This window comes from Tripterygium wilfordii, chromosome 10, assembly GCF_013401445.1.
Source record: "Tripterygium wilfordii isolate XIE 37 chromosome 10, ASM1340144v1, whole genome shotgun sequence".
NCBI lineage: Eukaryota > Viridiplantae > Streptophyta > Magnoliopsida > Celastrales > Celastraceae > Tripterygium > Tripterygium wilfordii.
Window position 1 is genome coordinate 11,003,311 of NC_052241.1, and position 25,757 is coordinate 11,029,067.

At 37.5% G+C, this 25,757-nt stretch overlaps 4 protein-coding genes across 7 annotated transcripts; all 4 read left to right on the forward strand.

Moving 5' to 3' along the window:
• The first annotated feature begins 1,069 nt into the window (after window positions 1-1,069).
• Window positions 1,070-3,616, forward strand: LOC120007853. Its single transcript, XM_038858318.1, has 2 exons — window positions 1,070-2,150; window positions 3,231-3,616. The coding sequence occupies exons 1-2, from the start codon at window positions 1,194-1,196 to the stop codon at window positions 3,360-3,362; spliced, it is 1,089 nt and encodes a 362-aa protein (XP_038714246.1). The 5' UTR covers window positions 1,070-1,193; the 3' UTR covers window positions 3,363-3,616.
• Window positions 3,617-4,189: 573 nt separating this feature from the next.
• Window positions 4,190-14,436, forward strand: LOC120007052 (SCY1-like protein 2). Its single transcript, XM_038857217.1, has 14 exons — window positions 4,190-4,939; window positions 5,330-5,434; window positions 6,748-6,855; window positions 7,279-7,461; window positions 8,220-8,346; window positions 8,983-9,044; window positions 9,175-9,261; window positions 9,628-9,714; window positions 10,348-10,461; window positions 10,685-10,813; window positions 11,580-11,642; window positions 12,508-12,669; window positions 12,784-12,902; window positions 13,049-14,436. Exons 1-14 carry the CDS (start codon window positions 4,445-4,447, stop codon window positions 13,980-13,982), a joined length of 2,775 nt encoding a protein of 924 aa, XP_038713145.1. The 5' UTR covers window positions 4,190-4,444; the 3' UTR covers window positions 13,983-14,436.
• Window positions 14,437-17,056: 2,620 nt separating this feature from the next.
• On the forward strand, window positions 17,057-19,253 carry LOC120007053 (endoglucanase 3-like). Its single transcript, XM_038857218.1, has 6 exons — window positions 17,057-17,325; window positions 17,423-17,926; window positions 18,033-18,182; window positions 18,281-18,392; window positions 18,497-18,660; window positions 18,748-19,253. Exons 1-6 carry the CDS (start codon window positions 17,119-17,121, stop codon window positions 19,078-19,080), a joined length of 1,470 nt encoding a protein of 489 aa, XP_038713146.1. The 5' UTR covers window positions 17,057-17,118; the 3' UTR covers window positions 19,081-19,253.
• Window positions 19,254-21,208: 1,955 nt separating this feature from the next.
• Window positions 21,209-25,664, forward strand: LOC120007653 (SUN domain-containing protein 4). Of its 4 annotated transcripts, none has more exons than XM_038858032.1 (5): window positions 21,209-21,317; window positions 22,658-22,912; window positions 23,231-24,501; window positions 24,596-24,681; window positions 25,394-25,664. In XM_038858032.1, the coding sequence occupies exons 2-5, from the start codon at window positions 22,753-22,755 to the stop codon at window positions 25,635-25,637; spliced, it is 1,761 nt and encodes a 586-aa protein (XP_038713960.1). In that variant the 5' UTR covers window positions 21,209-21,317; window positions 22,658-22,752; the 3' UTR covers window positions 25,638-25,664. The 4 variants fall into 4 exon arrangements, with proteins under 4 accessions (XP_038713960.1, XP_038713957.1, XP_038713958.1 ...); XM_038858029.1 differs by lacking the exon at window positions 21,209-21,317 and adding an exon at window positions 21,613-21,770; XM_038858030.1 differs by lacking the exon at window positions 21,209-21,317 and adding an exon at window positions 21,642-22,206.
• The last annotated feature ends 93 nt before the right edge of the window (window positions 25,665-25,757 follow it).

Here is a 25,757-nt window from a genome sequence, read left to right on the forward strand (position 1 = left end):
AGGAAACAAAAGTTGATTTATTATTCCTTGAATTGAATTCGTTCTAGTTAGTAGTATTTCGTTTTCTTTTATGTGTATGCAGTTAATGTAGCAATTTCTCTGTCTCTAACCATCAATAATACGCTAGCTGCAACTATCCCCATTTTGTCTGTCCGACGCATAAAATAATAAAATCATTGACAAAAAAAAATAGTATTTCTTTTTTGATAATTGAGGATCATACAAACTTTACTCTTTTCTTATCGTATATTAGCCTAACTCGAATTAAGTTGAGCCAAAATTGATAGTGGACAGGGACAAAGGTATTTAGAAAACATAGTCGCATCTACTGTCAGTCTGTTTCACAATAACCAAATCATATGAGTTCATCATCTAGAAATGTTGAAATATTAGAAATGTTTAAATATTGGAATTGTATTATTGTGACTTGTGTCAATTGTGAGTTGTGTTACAGTGTTCGTATGGGATTGATCTTGGCTGCTGCTGCTCACCCATTTTTATCAAATCCAATCCACACAAAAACTAGGGTCACATGACATGTCGCCTTCTCATTTGATAGACTCTGAAAAGTCAATAATATATATTAAAGCAGTGGGGGTGGCAAAGGATAATATGCCACGTAAGTAGCTAGACCTCAATCTACTCTAATTGCACTGTACCCAGGAGGATAGAATCAAGGGAAGCCGGGGTCTGCTGTAAAGTTTTTACAGCGGACCCCGCTGTAAATGTATTTTCATGGCTTAATAATTTTTTATAAATTTTAAAAAAATCATAATTGTATTTTGATCGGGATTACGAGTTCAACGATATATTTTTTGTTTCAAACAAAAATCAAATTCATATCAAAACAGATATTGAATGTTTCGTATTTACGTTCAACGGTCTAAAATTTTCATTTCCTTTTGATGTTTAATTTGATTTTTGTTTGAAACAAAAAATATATCATTAAACTCGTAATCCCGATTAAAATATAATTATCATTTTTTAAAATTATACTGTGTAATGCATTTATAGTGGGGTCCGCTGTAAAAAATTTACAGCAGACCCCAGCCACTCGAGAATCAACTACCTTCATTAGTGGGTTATACCAATAGCGCCACCCCTTCTTCGCCCTCTCTGTGTCGTTATTGTCATCCTTTCGGTTCATCTTCTCAATTTGCTCGATTTAGGGTTAGCGTTTGTTTTTGATAACTATGGCAGGAGAGGCTGCTAGTGAGTTGCAAGACTGGGAACTGCTCCACGATTCGGAACCAATCCTGTTGAACCCGATCAACTTGAGCGAGGGTTCGGACTCGGAATCAGACTTTGTTAAATCGCCAAATTTGTTCGGAGATGTCAGGAGTTTTGAAGCAATCAGGTCTGATTACTTCTCTCTGGACGGTCAGAATAGATATGCGAAAGCTTCTGATGTAGAGACCGATGGGAGTCAAGAGGGTTCTGTCGAGTCGGATAATCCGAGTTGGATTGAGCCTGGGTCAGAGACTCGGTATGAGAGGAAACTCTCCGGTGAGTTCTGGTCCGATTCGGCCAGCGATCGGTCTGATGAGCGGAAATTGAGTGAAAACGAGTTGGGGCTTGTGGAGGAAGCGACAAGCCAAGCGGGTCTTGAAGGACCAGGAGAAATGGATACTAAGACTGAGAATTTTGGGGAATTTTATGTTTTTGAAGCAAAAATCGAGGTTGGTTCTGGCGAAAATGCAAAAGGCGAAGTGGGTTTTGAAGGATTCGGTGAAATTCCAATAAAGGATAAAGATTTAGGCAACTTCTGGTCCGATTCTGGTGGAGATGGATTGGTTCCAATAAAGTTTGGTGATCATGCGAATGCATCAGAAGAGGGCTCGGAGATGTTTGGTGAATCTGATGTTGGAGATGGTTTGATGGCTGCTTCTGAGGGTGGTAATGACAATTCAGGGGTTCCAATTGACGAAATGAAAGAAAATGAGAAATCAGGCGGTGAGTTGAAGAAGAGGAATGTAGTGTGGTGGAAGGTTCCGTTTGAGTTGTTAAAGTATTGTGTTTTGAGGGTTAACCCTGTTTGGACTTTCTCTATGGCGGCGGCTGTAATGGGATTTGTTATCCTTGGCCGGAGGTTGTACAAGATGAAGCGCAAAAGCAGGAGCTTGGAGATCAAGGTTACCATGGATGATAAGGTCAGTTTATGTATATATTTGACTGTCATTGTTGTAAATATTTGCCATTTCTATTTTATTTTAAGCATTGAATTGGTAAATTTGCTCATACTTCATTTTGGATGACTTAACCAGTCTCATTTTGCTGTATAGAGTTTTTTTTTTTTTGAACGGAGAAGAATTTTATTCAAGCACCAAGGGGGTGCACAACCCACCAGAGATTACTTGCTGCATAGAGTTTGTGTATAGATTTTCTTTCTACTGTGGATAGTCTTCATTTTCAGCAATTTGTTCTCGAGATTATTGTGTAGTTGGGTGTGAAATGCTTATGTTTATGTGTTAGCAATTGTTTTTCAATTTCGTCATCTCAAATCTTCCTTGCACCTTTTGACCACACTTTATTGGCATTTGTCATGTAGTTACATTACAGATTATAAATTAACAAAGTGACCAGCGACTTGTATTGTTGCATCTGATGCTTTAATTTATTTGCTTTGTCTTTTATGCTTTACCGGTGTTTGGATTTCTTGAATGGAATAATAAAGGACTTATGATGTGCTCTGGCTACTCCACTGCATGCAAAAGAATGTTTATTTCTTGTTATTCTTGTGCTTTGTGTTTTCTTTGAATACTCATATAGAATGTGGGTAATTGAGCTACTAAAAGGCCCATATCATCTAATTTAGATTTTTTTTCATCTCATGTTTAGATGTTTAGTGAGAGGAGAGAGGAATCAATAACATTTTCTTGTTTGTTGGAGCATATAATTGAAAGAAAAAGGCAATCATTGTAGAAAGAAAAATCTTGTTAGAAGGGGATTAGTTAGTTGAGAAACCTGACATTTGGTAACCAAACCCATCCATTTTGATTTCTTGCTGGAATTAGTGAATTTAGAAAATCTGTGTGGTGTTAAGTAGTATTAGATTAGCTATGTAACTTAAAATGTTCCTTGCAATAACTTTATTGACAACTGCATTTTCATTCTGTGCCTTCTCTCTTTCGGCTACGCAATTGAAGATAGATTTATGTCCGTGTTCTCAATGGCCTTATTAATGCAAATTATAATTGATATATGTACACTTTTCTTATTAATCTAAACAGAAGGTGTCTCAGTTCATGACTCGTGCTGCTCGTCTTAATGAGGCATTTTCAGTCGTGAGAAGGGTCCCCATGCTACGACCTACAATGCCAGCTGCTGGGGTGAATCCTTGGCCTGCGATGATTTTACGGTGAAAAACATGCTGTTGGAAATAGACATGAAATGAACAGTTTGTGCACGGGGGGTCTCACATTCTAATTAAATGGTTGTCTTACTTTGCTCTGAATGAATTGTTATCTTGTAATTTTTCATGTTTAAGGGTTCTGAACTTGTCCAAATATGTCTATAAGCTCTCTACATCTGTTTATCCAGAGTTCATGTTGTTTCTAGTTTCTTATAATAACAGAGTAAGTGTATCCATTTACCTTGATGTGCTTTGCGATCTCTATACTCGTCTGCAATTGTTTTTACTTTTATTTTATTCATTGATGAGATGTGATAAGATTAGTTAAGAAATGATCTGAAGGAAAGTATTTGAAAGCATATAAGAATTGCGTGGTACATCAGCTACCTTTGTCTAGGGTTGGATAAAATATATGCATGGTCATATAGACACAGATTGCTGCTTTATTATTGAATAGATTGTGGCAAAGCTCTAGCTCGGAAGTCGGTGGAATTAATGATATGAGACAGCACGCAATGGAAGTGGCTCTTCTGATGAGGTTTACGGTGAAGAAAATGAGAAAGCCATTGACATGCATGTTCATAATCATGGATCTGGTACAGCCAAATGGAAATGATACAGAACTAGGAAGAAGACCTGCGGACCAAGCATCTCTATTCAAGAACATCCCTCCGCGTTCAATATCATCATTTGTGTTTATGGACCGAGCCAAAAGCCCAGCCCACTGCGAACCCCATCGTCGGTGCGTCATTTAATTACTCCTTGAGGAGTCCTTTCACTTAAAATAATAATTAAAATATACTAAATCAATTTGAAAACCAACAAATTAAATGAGTTTAAGGAAACGGAGAATCAAGAGAAGAAAAAAACCAGTCAAGATCAAAATCAAAACACAACGAAACGAAGACAGCCAATGGAAGAAAGAGAGATCGCATAATTTTGTTTGATCTGAATTCTCTCTTCTTCTCTGCCTTCAGCCTGTGCACGCACCCACCTCCATATCTATGCGTGATTAGATCTATATATATATATATATATACTTACACGTATGTTTATACGACTAATTCATCGGCCATTTGGAAGACGAGCAAGATGTCTCTCAACATGAAAACCCTGACCCAAGCGCTAGCGAAGACTGCAGCGGTGATCGAGAAGACAGTACAGACCACGGTACAGGAGGTGACCGGCCCAAAACCATTGCAGGACTATGAACTCCTCCACCAGATCGGGTCCGCCGGGCCTGGGCTTCTCTGGAAGTTATACTCGGCGAAGGCTGCGCGGGAAGGGATGCGTACGCAGCAATATCCCGTTGTCTGCGTCTGGGTGCTCGATAAACGGGCACTGTCCGAGGCACGAACTCGTGCGGGGCTGTCTAAAGCTGCGGAGGACGCGTTCCTCGATCTGATCCGAGCGGATGCGGGACGGTTGGTCAGGTTGAGGCATCCTGGAGTGGTGCACGTGGTGCAGGCCCTGGACGAGAACAAAAATGCTATGGCCATGGTCACCGAACCCTTGTTTGCTTCGGTGGCTAACGCCCTCGGGAATGTGGAGAATGTGGCCAACGTCCCCAAGGAGCTCAAGGGAATGGTAAGTGTGGGTGGATTTCAACTTTATTAAAGTAGAATAGTTTTATGTGTTCTATGGGGATGCCAATTTTATATGTAGATTGTAGAGGTGTGATTTAGATTATTGATTGGTCATGTGGGTTTTGTGGTTGCTTATCATTCGTTCCTCAGTTTACAAACTTATTATGCATATAATGCATTAGTTTTCATAGGCATGACAATATTTCCTATTTTGTTATCTCATGCTTTATATTTAAAAAATAAGACATGGGATGTAAGTTTCTTCCTGTGACGTGGTGCTGCAGAAGTTACTTGAGAGATGCTTTCTTTTCAATAGGTTATGCAATGTGGTATATCTTGTTGGCAATTCTTTGTGAAATTCATAGCTCTTCAGGGGTGATTTGCTTTGCAGGAGATGGGTTTGCTGGAGGTGAAACATGGTTTGCTCCAGATTGCAGAGTCCTTGGAATTTCTCCATAATAATGCGCGTCTCATTCATCAAGCTTTATCACCTGAGGTTGCTACTTCATTACGCTGTTGCTATGCCGTTTCTTAAACAAAGTAGAAGTAATAATACCAATAAATTTGCTTATCATATTTTTATTTTCTTTTGTTGAATTATGGTCTAGTAAGCAGTGAGAGGTTTAACACTGTGGTTCCAGCATCTAGGTTTGAGTTTTGGGTGTGGCCACTTCTAAAATATATTTTCGAGCAGAGTGAGACCCTCACTATAGTCTACAGCCTTTTTGTTTTAAATGATATCTTTGGTGTTGTCTTAGTCATGTCCATCTACAGCGTGTGAAACCAAGGCTGCAGTTGTGGAATGCTGCTCTTGGACCTTGTATTGAATTCATGAGTTGGAAAATTTTAATTTATAGACTAGTTACTTTATCTCGTGTCTACCATAACCAATATTGGTGGTTGGTAAGTGTAAGAACTTGGACTTGAGCCTGAAATCATGGTACCTACATTTGAAATGTATAAGATTCCAGAGCTCTTTGTGGTATGACTTCGGTGGTCTTTTGCTGGGTTATGATTAGAATCAAGGAACCTATTACCTGCTAGAATGGCTTATTTTTAGAAATTTGGATAATTGAGCTCTTTGTTGTCATATTCTTTACATTTTCAGCCATAAATGGCATGAAGCGACGGTGTTATTATTGGTGATTGCTGGCAGTGTGGTAGAGTCATGGTCTATATATTTCTGGCATCAGACATTGATGTTGCTGGCAACTGCTTGTGATTGGTAGATAAATGGTTTTTGGTACAACAATGGCAGGGGGATAGTCGTTAGTGTGTTGTTGGTCATGGAAGTTGTGGTGAATGGTGATGCTTATTCCATCCATCACAGAGGTTCATCTAGTGCTGAGAATGTTTGATGTCCATGGTCATTCCTTCTTTTTGTGTCTCTAAAGTCTGAACTCATAATTAAGATGATTGGATTCATCAGTGATAGAGAAAAAGGGTTTCTATTTGTAGCTGTATTTTGAGGTATTCTGAGGTTGAGTTTCTACGCCAAGTGCGATGTGATCATGTGAAGCATTTTGAAATTTGTTAATGTGTAGCTTTGAAATGGTTAAACATTTGTTACACTCATAAATGTTTTATCTTATGCCTGGAACTGCTGACTTTGGTTTCTGTTCAGGTTCATGTGAAACAGTTCTATTCCTTTTGTTTCATTTTGCCATTAATCTTATCTATTCTGTTAAATAAAAATTTGATAGGTAATGGTCTGATGTCGAGAACCCATGGCATTGAACATTGTAATTTAGAGTTCATTGTATACTTTATATTTGTGTCTGTTCTGTTGACAATGATTCTATTTTGCAGAATGTATTTATTACTTCAAGCGGAGCTTGGAAGCTTGGTGGATTTGGTTTTGCAATCTCAACTGATCAGGCTTCACGTGTTTCGTCTGTGCAGCCTTTTCATTATGCTGTGAGTAAAATCGGAGAAGATATTCTTTGGATTTGGGTTTGGAAACACCACCTGTACCCACCTTTCCAATAGTGCTTATAATCATTTTCTTGATATAATTATGCATTTGATATATAGTTGCTTATCATGATTCTTATCTTTTCTTTGTGTGTCTATATACCCTCTCCCTTCATTTTCCACCCAATTGGCACTTCAAGTTCCTGCATTTAGGACAAATTTATCTTTCATATCTGAGGTTTTGTTCGTATCATCGCATGAACTAAATGTTCCATGCTGTATATGAATGCAAAATATCTTTGTTGTCTGAGGTTTTGCTAAGTCCAGCACATACAGTCTGTTTCAGAGATGAATGGTAGCATCTAGCTTGTTTCCTGCAATTATCCACTATTAACTATATGTCTTGATTGCATGTTGATTACACAGGAATATGATGTTGAGGATTCTGTGCTGCCTCTTCAGCCATCATTGAACTATTCAGCGCCAGAATTGATTCGGAGTAAAACGCCTTCAGTGGGATGTTCTTCTGATATTTTCAGTTTTGGATGCCTTGCCTACCATTTGATTACACACAAACCATTGTTTGATTGCCACAACAATGTCAAAATGGTACTTCTTTTATTTAGGTTTTTACCTTTTTCCTCCCGTGAGGGAAGGAGAAAATTCTAGCTCTACTTCATGATAAACATTAACCTCCTTTATTGCTGTTCTACACACTTTAATACCAAGATTGTGACCGAACCATGCATAGGAAAGGGAAGCTTCTGCACTCTGTTGAAAAGATTCTAGAACTAATGCAAAATTCTTGCTAATAAGTTTTCATCAATTGAAATTTCCAGACCTCTTGGACATGCTTTCGTACGAGGCCTTTCATTCTGAATGGAAGTTTCGTATGGAATAATAAGATTAAGGAAATATATTATAATTGGATGAGATTATATCATGATTTGCAAATTGATGTCTGTTACTGCATAATTGCCGAAAATCTTACCCCTATATCTTGAATCCCCTAAATTAAACTGAATCAAGGAAAGTGAAATGATCAACATGCTTGTCAGAAAATACCATCAGCATTATTCAACATGAACTATAGTCTATATGTTAGACTTTTTTCACCCTATTTGTCTCTATTTCAAATTTATCCCATATATTTGAGTTTCTTAATCTTAATCATTATCTCATTAAGCATTTCATTACATTGATTCACCATCCATCATTTGATAACTAGTGAAAGGAATAAAGTTTTTTTCTCTAGGATGACTTGTCTAGAGCAATGTCCTTGGTCGTACTTATTTATAAGGGGACAGTTTTAATAATATTTTAATTCACTCTCTTTATCAATTGAACCCAGTGCTCTTTTTTTGTAGTACATGAACACCTTGACTTACATATCCAGTGAAGCTTTCTCCTCAATTCCACCAGAGTTAGTTCCTGATTTGCAAAGGATGCTCTCTCCAAATGAGTCTTTCAGACCAACAGCATTGGACTTTACAGGTACAGAAATGAGCCTTGTGGCTCAATGTTTGTCTCTGTCGTGATTGGAAATTATTGAACATTGGAAACGAGGAATACTGAGTGATAAGACAATAAAGAAGTTTAGATATATTCTGCTTCAGCAAGCCCGCGGACATTGTATCGTGAATTACATATGCAAGTTTACGTTGTAATTTGTTTTAGAAATTTCTTTGGCATTCAAAAGAAACCTGTTTTAGAACTTGATACGATTTTGAAATCCTGTGGGTCTGTCTTTTCTCATTTAGTTAAGTTGGAGGGCAGAAAAGTGTGTTCTTCCAACTGTTACATAATTGTCCATTATCATATGTGCTGTACTGTTGCTAGGCTGCCATGACTTCTTGTCTCCATATTAGATAATGTTACTCTGTAGTTGGTGTTGCTCGTAAGAAACTGGAACACTATCTTGCTTTGCACAGAAGAGTGTTACATCGGCTATTTATTCATTTATGTAATGGATTTGATGTTTAACAATGTCATGATTGATTAAAGTATTAAATCCGGTCACTTAAAAATTATGAGTAATTTACTTGACCAACTAGTGGTCATCTGCATCCTTAATTTCTACGAAGGTTTGTATTTTGTAATGTTGTTGAAGTTTTCTTATTTTTTTTGTAGGTTCTCCATTTTTCCGGGATGACACTAGGTTGCGTGCTCTTCGCTTCCTCGACCACATACTTGTATGCCTTTTCATTTTAGCTTTAACTATGCAAGCTCTCAGGATGGAGTCACCTTAGTTCCCCATATTACGTTACTATTATATTGAATAAAGATCTGTGGGAATTGAGTGGTTTTTCTGTTTTCTTGCAGGAAAGAGATAACATGCAGAAGTCTGAGTTTCTGAAAGCATTATCAGACATGTGGAAAGATTTTGACTCCCGTGTATTGCGGTATAAGGTTTCAATATTCTCCTTACACTGGTTTAGATGTCCTTGATTTTCTTTTGGTGTCTGATGCACATGCAGTCACGCACACATAAATATGACTACATCTTTTCTGCAGGAATAAAGTCTATGGTTTTAAATAAACATTGTTGATATGGATAAACATTTTCTGATAGTTTTCCTATACTTTGTATGAATCAATTTAGTTACAAAGTCAAATTGGGTCCGTACTTGTGTGTTTCAAAGTATCCTCTTTCTTCACATTATTTAATTTTGTGTGTACTGATACTTTGTTGAGTTTAAAAGGGAGACAAATAGTTCAAGCATTTTAATTTATGTGAGTTGGACAGCCATTTTTAATAAACGGTGTCACTGGCAGGTACTGCCTCCTCTCTGTGCAGAACTTCGGAATTTGGTGATGCAACCAATGATCCTACCCATGGTTCTTACAATAGCAGAGTCTCAGGTACCAATCCTATATCCATTGTGATAAATGAAATGGGAATAAACAGTCAAAATCAGCAATTTTGGACTTATTCTTCGAAATGAAGTGATAATTTGTATAAAGAATAAACAATTTCTTGAGAATTAATATATAAAAACTGTTATGTGAAACTGTTGCACCTCGCTAAGATTAGGATGGTATAATCAAGATTAGGAACTTCTTTAGAAAGCCATTCATAAAATGGAAGCAACACCTGGGTAGCATGTTTAAAGGAGATCATTATAAACTTTCTCTTCTGCATAGATGTTATGTTGGTGGCTATCAGTCTCTGTTGGACAATCAAGGTTGAATAGAAAGCCTGAAGCATGGATGGCAGCACATGAGCTTTTAAAAAGCCAACTTTTGTTCGTAGCCTGTGTTTTGAGGTTGACTTTTTGTCATGTACTAGTATCTGTAATGAAAAGTTTTGTATGACATCTTATGAAGTTAGTATAATTGGGTGATATGGACAGATATTGTTGTTCCCTTGCAAGTTTTTTCTTGCTTTTTGGTTGTAGATACTAGATGGAGGTATCAGTCTGCATGTGTTGCTGGATGTGTTTTATCTTTTACCTCACATGATCATGCCTTTTGATGTCTTAGAATTTTGTGTAGGATAAAGTTGATTTTGAGCTGTCCACACTGCCTGCTCTTGTTCCTGTCTTGAGTAGTGCTGCCGGTGAGACACTATTGCTGCTTGTGAAGCGTGCAGAGCTTATTATCCACAAGGTAATTTTTCTAGGTGGTATATTAATGGAGTTCTTATCCGACATTGCGGTTGGTTTCTTTTCCTGGTCAGAGTTTGATCTTAGAATCTATTTGAATATATTTGGAAAAATTTTATCAGTTTGTTTTTTGAAATAAACAGATTTTTAAAAGATATTTTTTGACAAAATTAATTAAATAGGATACTTAATATTATGTTTAAGCAATCCCCGATATTTCTGTGCAGACTAATCAGGAGAACTTAATATCGCATGTCTTACCATTGCTTGTTCGAGCTTACAATGATACAGATACTCGCATACAAGAGGAAGCTTTGAGGAAATCAGCATTCATTGCTAAGCAACTTGATGTTCAGGTGATTGCTGCTTATTTTTTTCTATGAAACTATAATTTCTTCTATTTTTCCTTTTAAGCATGTCCCATATGTTCTTGTTTATTGTTTTACTCTTGCATAGGTTTTTTATCCTCCATCTTAGTTGAACTTTGAAAACATCATATATTTACAGATTTGGGCTCTTATTTCATGTTAAATGTTATCTTGTTGTGCCTTTGTCAGAAATAGACATTTCAGCTGGTCTGCAAAGAGCAGTGTTCAGTTTCTGATAACTTGTATGTATGTTTGGCAATCAAACCCGAGGGTCATTTCTGTGCTCCACCAGTGTTTAAAAGGGAGAGTCTTTTCTTTTATCTTTGGGTGCTTATGCCAACGAAAATCCAAAGTGGGGAAGATAAGTGTTTGTTGGTACAGTTAAGCTAGTTCATCTTGATACGAAGATGACATGTTAGCTATTTTGTGTTTGATGTTAATTACCTCCTATGTGCTATATGGTAGCATGTGTTAGCCAGAGCTTACAACAGTTTGAATTCTTGCATACTCTGCCATTTTACATGTTTTCGAATAGATAGCCATATGCTATCTACAGTTCCAGTTTATATCCTCTGCATCGGCACAACTCTCCGTCTATGGTACTTTTCGTTATTCTTTTTTTGTTATCTATTAAATAGACATCTATGTATGAGTTTGTCTTGCGAATTGCTGTTTTGAACACCTTCAACATTTTCCTTGATGTGCTTTTTGGAAGAGGTTCTGACCCACTCTTTTTTTCCTTCCTTTTTTGCAGCTAGTGAAACAAGCAATTTTGCCTCGTGTTCATGGTCTAGCCTTAAAAACAACAGTTGCTGCAGTATGTTCTTTTTCATTTTTCTGTCACATTTTTTATGGATTTCTGTTTGTTTGTTTTTGTCTGCCAGTATTTTCAAACTTATGTTAGTAAATACTATTTTGGTTTTATGGGTAGAGGAAAGAAAACATGTCTGAACACTCTTAAGATATGATATAAAATGTTTGCCACGTGTTGATGCCATATAGCTGTGTTCTTGTTTCTAGACACTGCATGCAATGAGTTCAGGGGAATGCAATGTGGAGTCCTCACAACTCACAAGTGGCCCCTTTTTTTTTTTTTTTTTTTTTTTTTATCCCCTCTTCAAATCTAAACAAGTTCAAGGTTTTTCATTGTAAAACTTGCTTGTTTCCAAAAACTGCTCATCCTCTGAGGACATCTGAGTTAAATTATCCTGAGGTGTCCAACATGTCATATCCTATGGAGGAATGACCAGAGAAGTAGCAAGGAAGGAACTTGTCCTACATCTGCTGATCTCGGTACACTGCCAGGTAAATGCATGGGATTGGGCATTGAACCAATCATTGAAAAAAAGGGAATTTGCAGAAAAATCTAGGTATGGGATGTTGTTTTGTAGGAGGTTCTTAGACATTGTTGAGAAATATAAATGATAAATCCTGAAGCCATATCAAAGTTTTCTGCCTTCATATTAGTGAAGGCATTCATCGGAAGAAATGGCTGTATTAGTTCAAAAGGATATTGACATTGTTTTCCATTCGCATTCTGTTGTCTGGGAACAGCTCTAAGAAGCATTCTAGCAGCTGATCTGTATAATTTATTTGGTTTTTTTTTTGTTTACAATTAATACTCATCAAAGAAAAGAAAATTATTGATGTATTCTTTTTATATGACTTTTTTTTCTTGGCAGGTGAGAGTCAATGCTTTGCTTTGCTTAGGAGAAATGGTTCATAAACTCGATAAACATGCTGTTTTGGACATCTTGCAAACAATTCAGTGTTGCACGGCAGTAGACCATTCTCCTCCAACCCTTATGTCTACTCTTGGGGTTGCAAACTCAATTCTGAAGCAGGTAATAGTTTCGAATACTTAACTTGTTAAGTTGCTATAACTGTCATAAGTGTCTACGTAGAAGAATTTCACGTAATACAGCTCATTGTCCTTTGGCATTTTTTCTCATGTTCAGTATGGAGTGGAATTTGCTGCAGAGCACATCCTTCCTCTTCTTACACCAATTCTCACTGCACAGCAATTGAACGTTCAGCAGTTTGCCAAATACATGCTCTTTGTTAAGGATATCCTCAGGTACTACTGGTTTTTGCACCTTTTTACCTCTATCCCTGCTCAGAGCCTCTTTTGCACAAGAGGCCTTTTTTGTGTTAGTTTGAACTATATTTTCCTTTGAATTTGCATATTTAGTCATCCTTTCGAGTGTTTCTGGTTTTTAACAGGCAGATAGAAGAAAAGAGAGGAGTTACTGTTACTGATTCTGGAATTCCAGAAGTAAAGCCAGCGCCTGTTGTCAATGGGATTCAGTCTCGAGTCTCAAACAATATAAGTGGGAATGTTGCATCTACAACGAAGAGAAGTCCATCATGGGATGAGGATTGGGGCCCCACCAAGGGACCTGCCACTTCCCGTCAAACTTCCACCGACAACTCATCTTCTGCTCTCCCTCCTTCAGTTATTCAGCCTATTCAATTAACTTCTCTGCAATCGCTGTCCATTACATCTGCCCTGTCTAGTCAGCAGACAGAAGTTCCTTCAGTGGATATAGAGTGGCCTCCTCGCACGTCCTCGGGTGTAAGCTCTTCGTCAGGCGATGTTGAGAAGCAATTAAACACAGGTGCCCCATCCTCTGCAAGTTTTGATGATTTAGATCCATTTGCTAATTGGCCACCTCGACCCAGCAGCTCTTCTAGTGGTCCTGGAACTTTTGATAATAGCAACTCGGGTCCACCCACAAACAAACATGGTTCCAGTTTGAGCACCAGTAAACCAAATAATTTGATCCAAACCCACAGCAATAACAATTGGGCCTTCAGCAATCAAAACTCTATTGAGCCAATCAGAACAAATCAAGGGGCTTCAGCTTTGAATAGCAGTAGTTTGAATGGGGGTAATAATTCTCAGAGCTCTATTGGGTTTTTGAAACAGAATCAAGGGTTATCATCTTTGGGTACTTTTTCCAATGATAACAAATCAACAGATCTTGGATCGATATTTGGTTCTGCCAAGAATGAACAGACCACCCCAAAACTTGCTCCGCCACCATCAACTGCCGTGGGAAGAGGAAGAGGAAGAGGGAGGGGGGTCACTTCAACCTCAAGGTCTGGTCATGGAAAGCCGTCATCTCAGCAACCACCTCTGTTGGATTTGCTGTAGTTGGTGCATTTTATTTTTTGTTTTACTGGAACTGTGAAATCAGTGAAAGAGGAAACCTGGATGTGCGTTTGTAGAATAGTCATGCGATGCAACCCAGAGACACAAGGTAGTTTTGGCATTTTTGGGGACTGGACTTCATCGATCACCACGAGGATGCACCCAAAGTGGCTCTCGGAAATAGCGTGGTGTGTTACATAATAGTATGTTGTTTGCAGGCTATTTTGATGTTACATTTTAGAATTTCACATCCTTTCTTATTACTTTTGGCTTGGTCCTTTGTCAGCTCCATGGTCAATAAATTTTTTTGTTCAGGATAATGTATTATTTGGGAAACATCACATTCCGGATTGTACGACTGGATTTGCAAATAATAGTAGCAAATGTTTGGGCCTCTACTGAAACGCAGTGGTTGATTAGTATGTGATGCAATGATAGAATATATCACATTGGTGCAGATTTGATTTGGTGGGTGTCAATAGTCCTCAACTGAACTTATCAGGCATGAGTAGTTTTGGTAGATAATTTGTTATGCGGGCAAGGCATGAGTAGTTTTGTTGAAAAGAGACGCATCAGGTATAGTTGGAAATAGGGCGGGCCAATAATAATAAGACTGCATGGTCAATGGCATGACTACAGGCTTTTGAAGATGGGTTGATTATAGGTAAAGACATGATCACTAGGATCTTCTCTTCTTCTGCGGGATGTGTTTCATTTTGCTGCAATTTGAAGATCAATTTGTTAATGGTTCAACGGGAATTGTTTTTTCAGCTGTTGCTACTTTATGTATACGAGTAACAATGAAGATGCTCAAGTGGGTGGTTGCTTTCGAATTTTGAGGAGTCTTATATGAGAGACTATGCCAGAGATCATAAAAACACAAAAGAGAAGATAAAAGTGATCATTCACTGCATTGATCGAGGTGTTTTAATTTGCGTGGGACCAAAAAGTTGAATCTTATCTTGTGAAACAAAAACAAAATAGTCTTAATTAGTCAGGTTAATAGAAAGAATTGATAAGAAACCAGAAGCTTACTCGCAAAGCATTGAAGAAAAAAAGAAAGGAAAATTTCGAGGTAGAGAGAATAAAAAATAAAAAAGCAACAAGGAAAGTAGAAAAAGCAACAAATTTGAAGCCCATTCCAATGCGCGATCCGATGCCGAAAATGCGCCATTAGATTGGATTAAACCCAATTTCACAAGAATATTTATTTATGAAGATATCTTCCCATCCCATCCCCCATCCCATCCCATCACAATTAGGCCTTGTCTTTTGGGAATTATCATTTCTACTTCTTCTTCCCCAAAATTAGGGGCACTCTCTTTTTTGAATTTTGCATGTATGGTCGGGCATCAACCAAACCACACAAAATAAAACACATAATATGAAGAAACTGAAGGAAAGTAGCGGCGCATGAGATTACTACATCAGTTGTTTACAAAGTGCGTTTAATCATTTAGGGATCCAACAACATTGATGATTAGTTCAGGTCATGTGCAGCATTAAGGGTAATTATGTATGCAAATGTGACCATAATTATGGTCATACCTTGCCTTTTTTTTAACCACCATACCTGCATGTCCTCTGTAGAATCCAATATGAGCCTAAACTCGAGCCGTTAAATTCACTCGTACAGAAAATTTTCACCTAAAGACAAGTTAAGTTAGGTCAAAGCCGATCATGTAACTTCCAGTGGGAATCAAACTCGAGAGTCAAGACCTTCTGAGTCCATATGATTTGACCTAAAAGAGATTCACCATTAGGTTATCACCCAAGTAATTGTCATATCTTGCTTTGTTTGATTATAACAATACACATATATAAGACTTGTTCCAAATGATGTCGTTTGATACTGTTGTTTGCAAGTGTTTTGATTTCACGTGAACCAAACCTATACCCTAACACATATATTACCCGCGGTCAACTAAACCGCAGGTAAATGTAAAATTATTCTTGCAGTCCGACAAAAATCACAAGTTATAGTAAGAGAATCACCTGCGAATATAAAAACCGTAGGTACAATTTACTTTTACCTACGTTTTTTAATAATCAGAGGTATAGTTTGGCAGGTATAAGTCGATTTTCTTATAGTGTCAAGTAAAATATATAGGTAAACTATGGTGACTTGAACTATTTATATATCTCATTAATCAAAATTTAAAGAAACCCACGTGACTAGATAATAATCACACCTAACAATAAAAATGTTAGGGGATCACAGTTATCCCAGTAGTGGATCCCAGTAACTAGCTAACAATCATACCTAACATCAAAAATGTTAGAGATCTCAGTCATCCCAATTATGTTAAGATGTCAAATCTTCTTAACTACCAAGAATTGACTTTGTTAAAAACAAAGTCATTCATTACTAGTTCTGATTATTGGAATATTCATATATATGCGAATTCATTTTCATGATTTATATATCATAATTATTTGTAAGAAAAATCAAATGTATTATACATACACATTGAGAAACTAAGTTTGCTATAAATATAAAGTCAACAGAAGATTAAAAATGGTTAATTAATTGCGCTTCCCCTCTTTTTCTTTTTGTAATTCATTACAATAAATTCACAATATATAGTCAAAATAGAAATTTATTGTCAAGTTTGTCTTTTGTACACCCTGCTCTTTTTTTGTTAGACACAATATAAATTTGTCATTTGTACAATCGATATGGCCTAAACTCGGGCTAAATTTTGTTAAAGTTCAACGCATGACCACAAAAGTATTGCTCTCAATGGAAATTAAACTCGGCATTTTCCAAATCTATACGGTTTTGCCCCCGGATAGATTCTAAACCTCCAAACATACTGAATAAGGATTTTATCAAATTATGTTTCATACACATTGCATGAGTTACCTTCCTCAATTATATAAGGCAAATTGTTTGAACAAGAATAAACTCAAAATTCAAATTTTACGTCTCAAGACATGGCAATAAATAAAAAAAAAAGATTAAGTTTATTCTAAAAAAGCCTTGATTTGCGGAGTGGTACTCATAGATAGGGGGACTTTATCCCTCCAATATATGCAGAGTCAGGCATATATATATGTCAATGTGGAATCAAAATCACAGACTACCATAAAGAGACATATTGGTAGTTTGAGGTAGCTAAAGGTAGCAAACTTAGCAATGGGAAAGGGAAGGGGAGCTTCATTGTGCCTAGTCTTTCTCTCTTGTTGGTTTCTCTTGGGTTTTGTCCAAGGAACCCCTAACTACAGAGACGCCTTAGCAAAGTCCCTGTTGTTCTTCCAAGGTCAGAGGTCAGGGAGACTTCCCCCGACCCAGCAAATCACTTGGCGGTCCACTTCTGGACTCTCCGATGGCTTATTTTCCCATGTATGTAAATGTAATCTACATTATATATATAGAATGTATGTATATGTTCAATTATTCTTGCCTTGCTATGTTAATTACATTTGGGTCTGTTTGGCAGGTGGACTTAACGGGAGGCTATTATGATGCCGGAGACAACATAAAATTCAACTTCCCAATGGCCTTCACCACAACAATGCTATCTTGGAGCACACTCGAGTATGGCAAGAAAATGGGCCCCCAATTACAAGAAGCACGGGCCGCTATCCGTTGGGCCACCGACTACCTTCTCAAGTGTGCCTTGGCCACGCCCAATAAGCTCTACGTTGGAGTAGGTGACCCAAATGTGGATCACAAGTGCTGGGAAAGGCCCGAGGACATGGACACTGTCCGGAACGTCTACTCTGTGTCGCCAACCAACCCAGGCTCAGACGTCGCGGGCGAAACCGCAGCTGCATTGGCGGCAGCTTCCTTGGTTTTCAGAAAGGTTGACAGGAAATACTCCACTTTGTTACTTGCCACTGCCAAGAAGGTTATGCAATTCGCAGTGCAATATCGAGGTGCTTATAGCGATTCTTTGGGCTCTGCGGTTTGTCCATTTTATTGCTCCTATTCTGGATACAAGGTCAGAATAAGGCCCATTTCCCACATCTATTCAAGGTTTAGGCCCATGAAACAAACTGGCTGATACTGAGACTGAGTTGTTGTGTATGATTAATGTGTAATATTAGGACGAGCTGCTATGGGGGGCTGCGTGGCTGTTGAGAGCAACGAATGATGTTTCTTACTTCAACTTGTTGAAATCATTGGGAGCTGATGACCAAACAGACGTCTTTAGCTGGGACAACAAGTATGCTGGTGCTAGAGTTCTCCTCGCAAGGGTAAATCAATCACACACAGATTTTTTTTAAAAATTAATTAGACTAAGCTAGTCGACAATTGAATTGACACATTCATTTTCTTCTTTGTTTTTCTGTAGAGAGCACTAGTGAACAATGATAAAAACTTTGATCAATTCAGAGTACATGCTGAAGATTTCATGTGTAGGATTCTACCCAACTCTCCTTATTCAACCACCCAGTATACACAAGGTACGTAGAACAGAATAGAATACCCATTTCCATGGCAAGACCATGTCACAAATAGCAAGACCATTTCATTGTTCTTAATTTAATTTCTTGTTCAAATAACGCAGGAGGGCTGATATACAAGCTACCTGAAAGTAACCTTCAGTATGTTACCTCCATAACATTTTTGCTTACTACCTATGCAAAGTACATCAAGTCTACTAAGCACACCTTCAACTGTGGAAGTCTCCTAGTGACGCCAAACTCCCTCACAGGCCTTGCAAGAAGACAGGCAAGCGAACCCACCAAAACTGTTCAGTTCAGGGTTTGAAATGTTTGTTTATCTTTTATTAATTCCAAGTTTCCATGTAATTTCCAGGTGGACTATATTTTGGGAGTGAACCCATTAAAGATGTCATACATGGTTGGGTATGGACAATACTTCCCAAAGAGAATTCACCACAGGGGATCATCTATGCCTTCAATGGCAAGCCACCCACAAGCAATAGGTTGTGAAGGAGGCTTCCAGCCTTACTATTATTCACCTAACCCTAACCCTAACCTCTTACTCGGAGCCGTTGTCGGAGGTCCTAACCAAAATGATGGATACCCTGATGACCGGACAGATTACAGTCATTCGGAACCTGCTACATATATCAATGCGGCCATAGTTGGACCTTTAGCTTACTTTGCTGGAAGGAACGCCAACTAATCCTGCATGTTATACTGTTTTAGTAGTCAAATTTTCTTCCATCGTAAAAATGTTTGTAAGTATGCTTGTCGCAATTTGGCAGGCAAGTGTTGTAGTAATACTTTAACAAGAAGTGACAGATTCCCATCAGCTTGAGCCAGCAAATAAATCAACCAGTAAAGTAACGTTCCAAAGGCAGCTCGCAGGAAGAACATTTTTGTTCCCTGGACCTAAAAACAGAGCTTGTTTCCATTAAAAACATGTAAATAATATTGTGACTTTGGAACCGCATTCATCCTTAACCCAACTACTAAGGGTTGAAAGGCATGAATCAAAGCCCAATTCATTTCGGTTCGGAAAATGTCTTACTGATATGTAAGAAAGTGAGTTTGTTCTTACAAATAAAGAATGAATTCTCACATCTTTCAGTGTGCTACTTAACATAGCAATCTAATTTAGGGTCACGAGTTGTAGAAATTCGTACACACAATCTGGATTAACATCATTTTCTGAAATATTCACACAGTCATACCTCAGACAGCCCTGCATATACATTGCTTAGCACAAGAAGCACAAAAGATGAAAAGACAACATTTAGTGAGGCCTTGGTTTGTGAGAAGAATTTGAAGCAGGCCAGGAGTTGATGTTGTGGGTAAATTTAGTAGGATTTGGGCTTGTCTCCACCGGAAATCTGTCAAATCAAAGTCTATCAGAATCAGAAGCTTAATTAGGAACTGTTGGATTTGTGAGGGGAGAGAGTATTTCACTTGATTGTATATATTCATTACAAACATAACACATATATAGAAAAAATACTACTACTTCTCTAAAATATTCCTAGACACCACATATTGCACAACAGTGGCTTCAACATTAGCCACACAATGATGCTGACTCATATCTTCAACAGGAACATCAACACCAACCCTTTAGCGTACAAAAAAGGGATGGTGTCAGGTCAGTAGTGTTGGATATTGGTTTAGTAATGAATCTACTTTGGGCACAATTAAATGTGGGATCCACACATCTTCTAGGATGGGTTCGCGATTAAATACGTACATCTTCGAACATAGATGAATCTAGTACATTTGCATTACAAAAATCAATATCGAGTGAATGAGAAATAATTGATCCCAAAAATATGCATTTGAAATGGTGGAAGTTGATGTTGTGAACTAATCCCACATTGAAAAATTATAAACTCAAGAGTGAGTTTATGAGCTTGGGCCCAAGGGCACTCAAGTTTGTTGGTGGAAAAATTTTGCGTGGGCTAAGGTATGGGTTGGGTCAAATCCTTACATGGGCTTTAATATGGGTTGGGTTTGGTCTGTCAACGGCTGACAAAGCCCATGACCAGCTTAAGATAATAATCCAATTAAACATGTGTCAAGTCTTTTCTTGATTTAATCAAGTCTCTGGAAATAGGCCAGTATTTAACACTAAACCCATATCTCAACAACAAAAAAGTCTGATTCTTTGGACACTAAGTGGAGTCTTCCATTTGAATTGAAGCACCTAATTGGCTAATTGTATCAAAATTGAAGCGACAGTTACGAGACTTCCCGCGCAGGAGAGGAAACGGACGAATTAATGAGGGTGCAACAGCTCATTCAACGAATACTTTACATGACACGGTTAAAAACAACTCGGTGTTAATAGCGTGGCAAAATCTAATTGGACAGACAGACAGCAGATGACAGCTCAATTTCTTAACCCGCCATATGATTTGTCCTCTTTTTATATATTAAATAAATAAATCGAAACTTTGTTCATAGTTTTCGTTATAATACTTGGGGTGGTAGGGGATGTTCGATGTAATTTGGAATATTCAATTTTGATAAATTAAAAATCTGCTGGGCACTTTCTTCCCTTTTTTTTGGGTTTTTTTTTTTAAAATTCATTTTAAATCTAAAAATAAAGTATATCCAGGAAAACCAAGAAATTTGTTGAAGAATCGGGGAGTTTTGGACATGTATTTAATTACAATATCCAATATTTGATTTTAAAAGGAAACTGAATTTGGGTATATATGGAAAGGATATAAATATGCAAATTAAATCCAAAACCACATTTATCTGGCCATACAAATCACTTATATATATATATATATATTCAGAAATCAGAACTCAGAACTCAGAAGAGATGGAAATGCCTTCCATTCCATATAATCTCCTATATAAACATCTCTGCAGGTACCAATCCTCATTTTAATTCCCAGTTACTGTGAAAATTCTCCATAGAATCATCATAAGCACAAGGTAAGGTAATTACATGTTCTTCATAATTGCATATCCAACAATATCATTTCAGTATCTGCTTTATTTTAATTCCAAGTTTTATTGAATTGTGAATGACGATCCCCTTATTGTATGCAAAAGATTGGTGAGAGACTAGAGGGATTGGGTATTTGGGAGTGTTTTTCAAAAACAAAAAAAACAAAAAAAAAAAAAGCAAAATTCAAATGAAGTGGCTTTTCTTTTGATTTGAGACGGCCGTTGCACTCCTTGGAAAAAGATGGAAGACTCAAATAAAGCGACAACACAAACGACGCGGGGCATCGCCTTAAACTACGCCGTTTTCGGATTCCTGTCTTCCCTTTCACTTATGGTTTCATAACTACTCATGTACCGTATGCGTTTCGTCTCTCTTAGGATTCCAATTATGCTGATCTCGAAACTTCCTTCACGACTCACTTTTTCCAAGATCTTCCGGTGATTCTTTTCTTCCAAAACCCAAACCCAAACCCCCTGTTCTGCTCTTCTTGTTTGATTGATTGATTGTGTATGTGTCTCTGATCGCTTCTTTCTGTTTTTTTCTTTTCTTTTTAAGATTCATGGTTGATTAGTTTGAGGTTGGATCTATTCTCGGTGATTGAATTCTGATGGAATTACTGCTCAGAATCTTGAATTATTCATTGAGATCTGCCACACATCCTTTTCGGTCTCTCTCTCTTTTTTATAATTCGGGTTTTGGGATTCATCTCCGGATTCTTTTTCATCTCTTTGTGTTGCCTATTTATGGATGCATATGTGTCTGTATTCCGATTCACAGAAACGAAATTAAACAAAATGATCTACCTTTGCCAAGACTGACAAAAACTAGATTTCGCAATTGTGGCTTCTCCTTTAAACTAGTCTGGAGACTTTGGTAAGCTTACGTTATTTCACCATCGATTTTGGTGCAACAGCGTTTCTTTCTTGTGACCAAAGGGTGACTTCGCTTGGCTACTAAGTTCAATTTTGGTCCCCAGTTCCTTGGTCATTTGTTAAGAAGAATTATCTTTCAATTACTCTGTGCTTATTGGGTGATTTAAAGAAACTCTTTTGGCTTATGTCTAAATTGTCGGTACATATCAAACTTCTCTAACAAATGTAGTTCCTCCAATTCATTGTTTGAATATCATTAACCTCAATAGACTTCTTTCCCTGAACTTATAAGCTAAGTACACTCTTTATTTGATTGAAGGAAATTTATTCCTTTATTACTGCAAGATTGAACTTGAGTCACAGTTTTTCAACCTGCCAAATAATTATTCTCCTCATCATTCTTCATTTATTCCCCCAGATATTTTAGTTATTTTAGTTTTTGATATGTGCAGATCTGGAAGAGAAGACAAGTCTTTCTATTTTGTGGTCTAGGAAAGTCCATTCTATCTAGAGTTGTTGGCTCTGCTGTGGAGTGGATTGATGTGCAATGCAGAGATCGCGTAGAGCTCTTCTGCAGAGAAGAGCGTTGGAGAAGGCTAACAGCGGGAGGAATCGATTGTATAAGGTTTCTCTATCGTTGGTGTTTGTTTTGTGGGGGCTTGTTCTGCTTTTGAGCTTATGGTTCAGTCGAGGTGATGGCTATAGAGGTAAGATTCCTTTTGACATTTTGGTCGTGTGCTAGTGCTGATTTCTTAGTAGCTTTCTTGGAAGGTTCAAATGGCAAACAACACATTTGGTTGCTTATGAATTGGAATATGCTGGAATAATATTAGCCAATAAATGAATTTGTTTTGAGTTAGCTCAAGTGCAGAGGGTTTGAATTTTTATTTGGATGGACCCCATGTTATCAAGTTACACTTATTTTGAGTACCAATTACATATCTATTGATTAAAAAGGAATGCCAACTTGCAACGCATTTTGAATTTTTTCTTACTTGCTACTGTATTTCTTTTTGTGGACATAGATGGATCTATAGTTGGTGTAGCAACCTGGAATGAAGGAAATCAGGGACATAATAAATACTGTGGTTCTGTAGACGAAAATCCATCAAAAGAAACTGGTTGTCTCCATCCTTGTGAGGATACGGGCACAATTGCTCCTGAAACCAGGGATTTTAATCATGAAGTGCTTACTATTGAAGAAAACACAAGTTATGATTCTGCGGTTTTGCAGCCTAAAACAGATCTCTCACATTCAAGTGTTAAATCTGAAAGCAGTGGCCCACAGACTGATCGATTGTCTCGTTCTGTGCCGCTTGGTCTTGATGAATTCAAAAGCAGAGCATTCAATTCTAAAAGTAAATCTGCTACTGGCCAGGTTGGAGGTGTAATACATAGATTGGAGCCTGGGGGTAAGGAGTACAACTATGCTTCATCTTCTAAGGGGGCCAAAGTGTTGGCTTTTAACAAGGAAGTCAAGGGTGCATCTAATATCCTTGGTAAAGACAAGGACAAATATTTGCGGAATCCATGTTCTGCGGAAGATAAATTTGTTGTTATTGAACTTTCAGAAGAAATATTGGTAGATACAGTTGTAATAGCAAATTTTGAGCACCACTCTTCTAATTTGAAAGAATTTGAGCTCCTTGGCAGTTTCGTCTATCCTACAGAAGTATGGGTCAAGCTTGGGAATTTTACTGCGGCAAATGGGAAGCATGCTCAGAGGTTCCCTCTTCCGGAGCCGAAGTGGGTGAGATATCTGAAATTGAATCTCCTGAGCCATTATGGTACTGAGTTTTATTGTACAATGAGTCTTGTTGAAGTTTATGGAGTGGATGCTGTAGAGCGAATGCTGGAGGATTTGATCTCTGATCAAGATAATTTGTTCATACGAGAGGAAGAAACAGTTGACCAGAAACCACAGCCCTTGCAACCTGAGCCGAGTCAGGGTGGCGATTTATACCAAAACCCAACCAGAGAAACGGAACCTCATTCTTCTTTTGAGAACTCAAATGTGAAGCATGAAGTTGTTAAGAATAACGTCCCTGATCTATTTGAAGAAACTCATCATCAACAAGTTGGTAGAATGCCTGGGGATACTGTTCTTAAAATACTGATGCAGAAAGTACGGTCCTTAGACATAAGTTTGTCTGTTTTGGAGCGATACCTGGAGGAAGTTAATACCAAGTATGGCAATATTTTTAAAGAGTTTGATAAAGATATAGGAGAAAAAGATGCGTTAATAGAGAAGATTAGATCGGACATAAAGGATCTCCTTGAAAACCAGGCAGTTATTGTACGTGAATTTTTGTCAGTCAATTATGATTATTTTTATTCAATCTTTTAGGCCACTTCCAACTCAATCTTTTGTATTTTGTTGCTCTTTGCAGGCGAAAGATCTTCATGGACTTATTTCTTGGAAATCCTTTGTTTCCATGCAGCTGGATGTTCTACTCAGGGATAATGCTGCTCTCAGGTTTCTTTTATTCCTTAATCTATGCGTAATGATAATGAAATATTGTGTAGTATGCATTTGTGAGGTTTTTCTTTTTCTTCATTGGGGCCACATGAGTAGATGGAATTGATGCATAACATCCTCGAGGATCAATCTTTTCTGCCAGCATTTAAATTGTTAGACTATCTTGGTTAGGTAAAATCTTGAAGAAGTTCACTTTTTTTTTTATGTGAAATGAAACTAGAAGGGAGCATTTCTTGTTTATTTGGACGTTTAGTGGATTTTCACTGTAGGTTTGTTGCTTTAACCTCTGGCCATGGTTGACTTGGCAAAAATCTCAAACCAATGTGAATGATGAAAAAGAGACTGAGAGAAAGTGCTGTGCATATATTGTTAGCATGGTTAGTTTGTGCAATATGGAAACTTTACATATTTTCTTTTTGGCGGAAGAGAGCGTGATTTGATTGGATGGAGTTCCGATTGACTTTGAGTTTCGGGCTCAAGTTCTCGCCCAATGTACATAGTTGCTATCACAAGTCTCAAAACCATGATAGCTAGCATGTGCAGGAGAAGAGAAGGAAATTTTTTTACTTAAACATGGAAGGAAGAATTGGTAGCTTTTCAATAGATTGCGTACCTTTGGATCTTGGTTTCTAACTTGTTTATTATTTGAGCAACAATCGTGAACTCTTTTTGAGTTTGTGTTGATACCAAAACATGCATTAATTTGCAGATCTAGTGTCGAAGAGGTCCGGGAGAGTCAAATATGGATGGAGAACAAGGGAATTGCAATTTTTCTTATAAGCTTTATTTTTGTACTCGTAGCTCTCGGAAAGTTATGTGTAGATATGATACTAAGTGCTTATACAGCACTTTGTTTCGAAAGAACAGAAAGGTCCAGGAAATTTTGTTGCAATAGCTCTTCCTGGCTCTTGTTACTAAGCTGTAGCACTATTATATTGATACTATCCTTATAATTTTTGTTACATAATCTTTTCCATATATATCTGCTTGGAATCTTGTGCTTCCTTTACTTTTTTTAAAGTGAATTTGGGCAGTAAATTTATATTTTATAGAACACAGATTTGTGCATTTTT

What these genes read in the sequence shown, in the direction of transcription:
- LOC120007853 (XM_038858318.1), top strand. Translation starts at nt 1,194, where the DNA reads ATGGCAGGAGAGGCTGCTAGTGAGTTGCAAGACTGGGAACTGCTCCAC. An exon ending in AGGTTACCATGGATGATAAG is followed by an intron (nt 2,151 to 3,230) that starts GTCAGTTTATGT and finishes TAATCTAAACAG; the next exon opens with AAGGTGTCTCAGTTCATGAC.
- LOC120007052 (XM_038857217.1), top strand. Translation starts at nt 4,445, where the DNA reads ATGTCTCTCAACATGAAAACCCTGACCCAAGCGCTAGCGAAGACTGCA. An exon ending in AACAGCATTGGACTTTACAG is followed by an intron (nt 8,347 to 8,982) that starts GTACAGAAATGA and finishes TTTTTTTTGTAG; the next exon opens with GTTCTCCATTTTTCCGGGAT. An exon ending in CTAAGCAACTTGATGTTCAG is followed by an intron (nt 10,814 to 11,579) that starts GTGATTGCTGCT and finishes CCTTTTTTGCAG; the next exon opens with CTAGTGAAACAAGCAATTTT.
- LOC120007053 (XM_038857218.1), top strand. Translation starts at nt 17,119, where the DNA reads ATGGGAAAGGGAAGGGGAGCTTCATTGTGCCTAGTCTTTCTCTCTTGT. An exon ending in GCTCCTATTCTGGATACAAG is followed by an intron (nt 17,927 to 18,032) that starts GTCAGAATAAGG and finishes GTGTAATATTAG; the next exon opens with GACGAGCTGCTATGGGGGGC. An exon ending in CTAGAGTTCTCCTCGCAAGG is followed by an intron (nt 18,183 to 18,280) that starts GTAAATCAATCA and finishes GTTTTTCTGTAG; the next exon opens with AGAGCACTAGTGAACAATGA.
- LOC120007653 (XM_038858032.1), top strand. Translation starts at nt 22,753, where the DNA reads ATGCAGAGATCGCGTAGAGCTCTTCTGCAGAGAAGAGCGTTGGAGAAG. An exon ending in TTGAAAACCAGGCAGTTATT is followed by an intron (nt 24,502 to 24,595) that starts GTACGTGAATTT and finishes TGCTCTTTGCAG; the next exon opens with GCGAAAGATCTTCATGGACT. An exon ending in AGGGATAATGCTGCTCTCAG is followed by an intron (nt 24,682 to 25,393) that starts GTTTCTTTTATT and finishes ATTAATTTGCAG; the next exon opens with ATCTAGTGTCGAAGAGGTCC.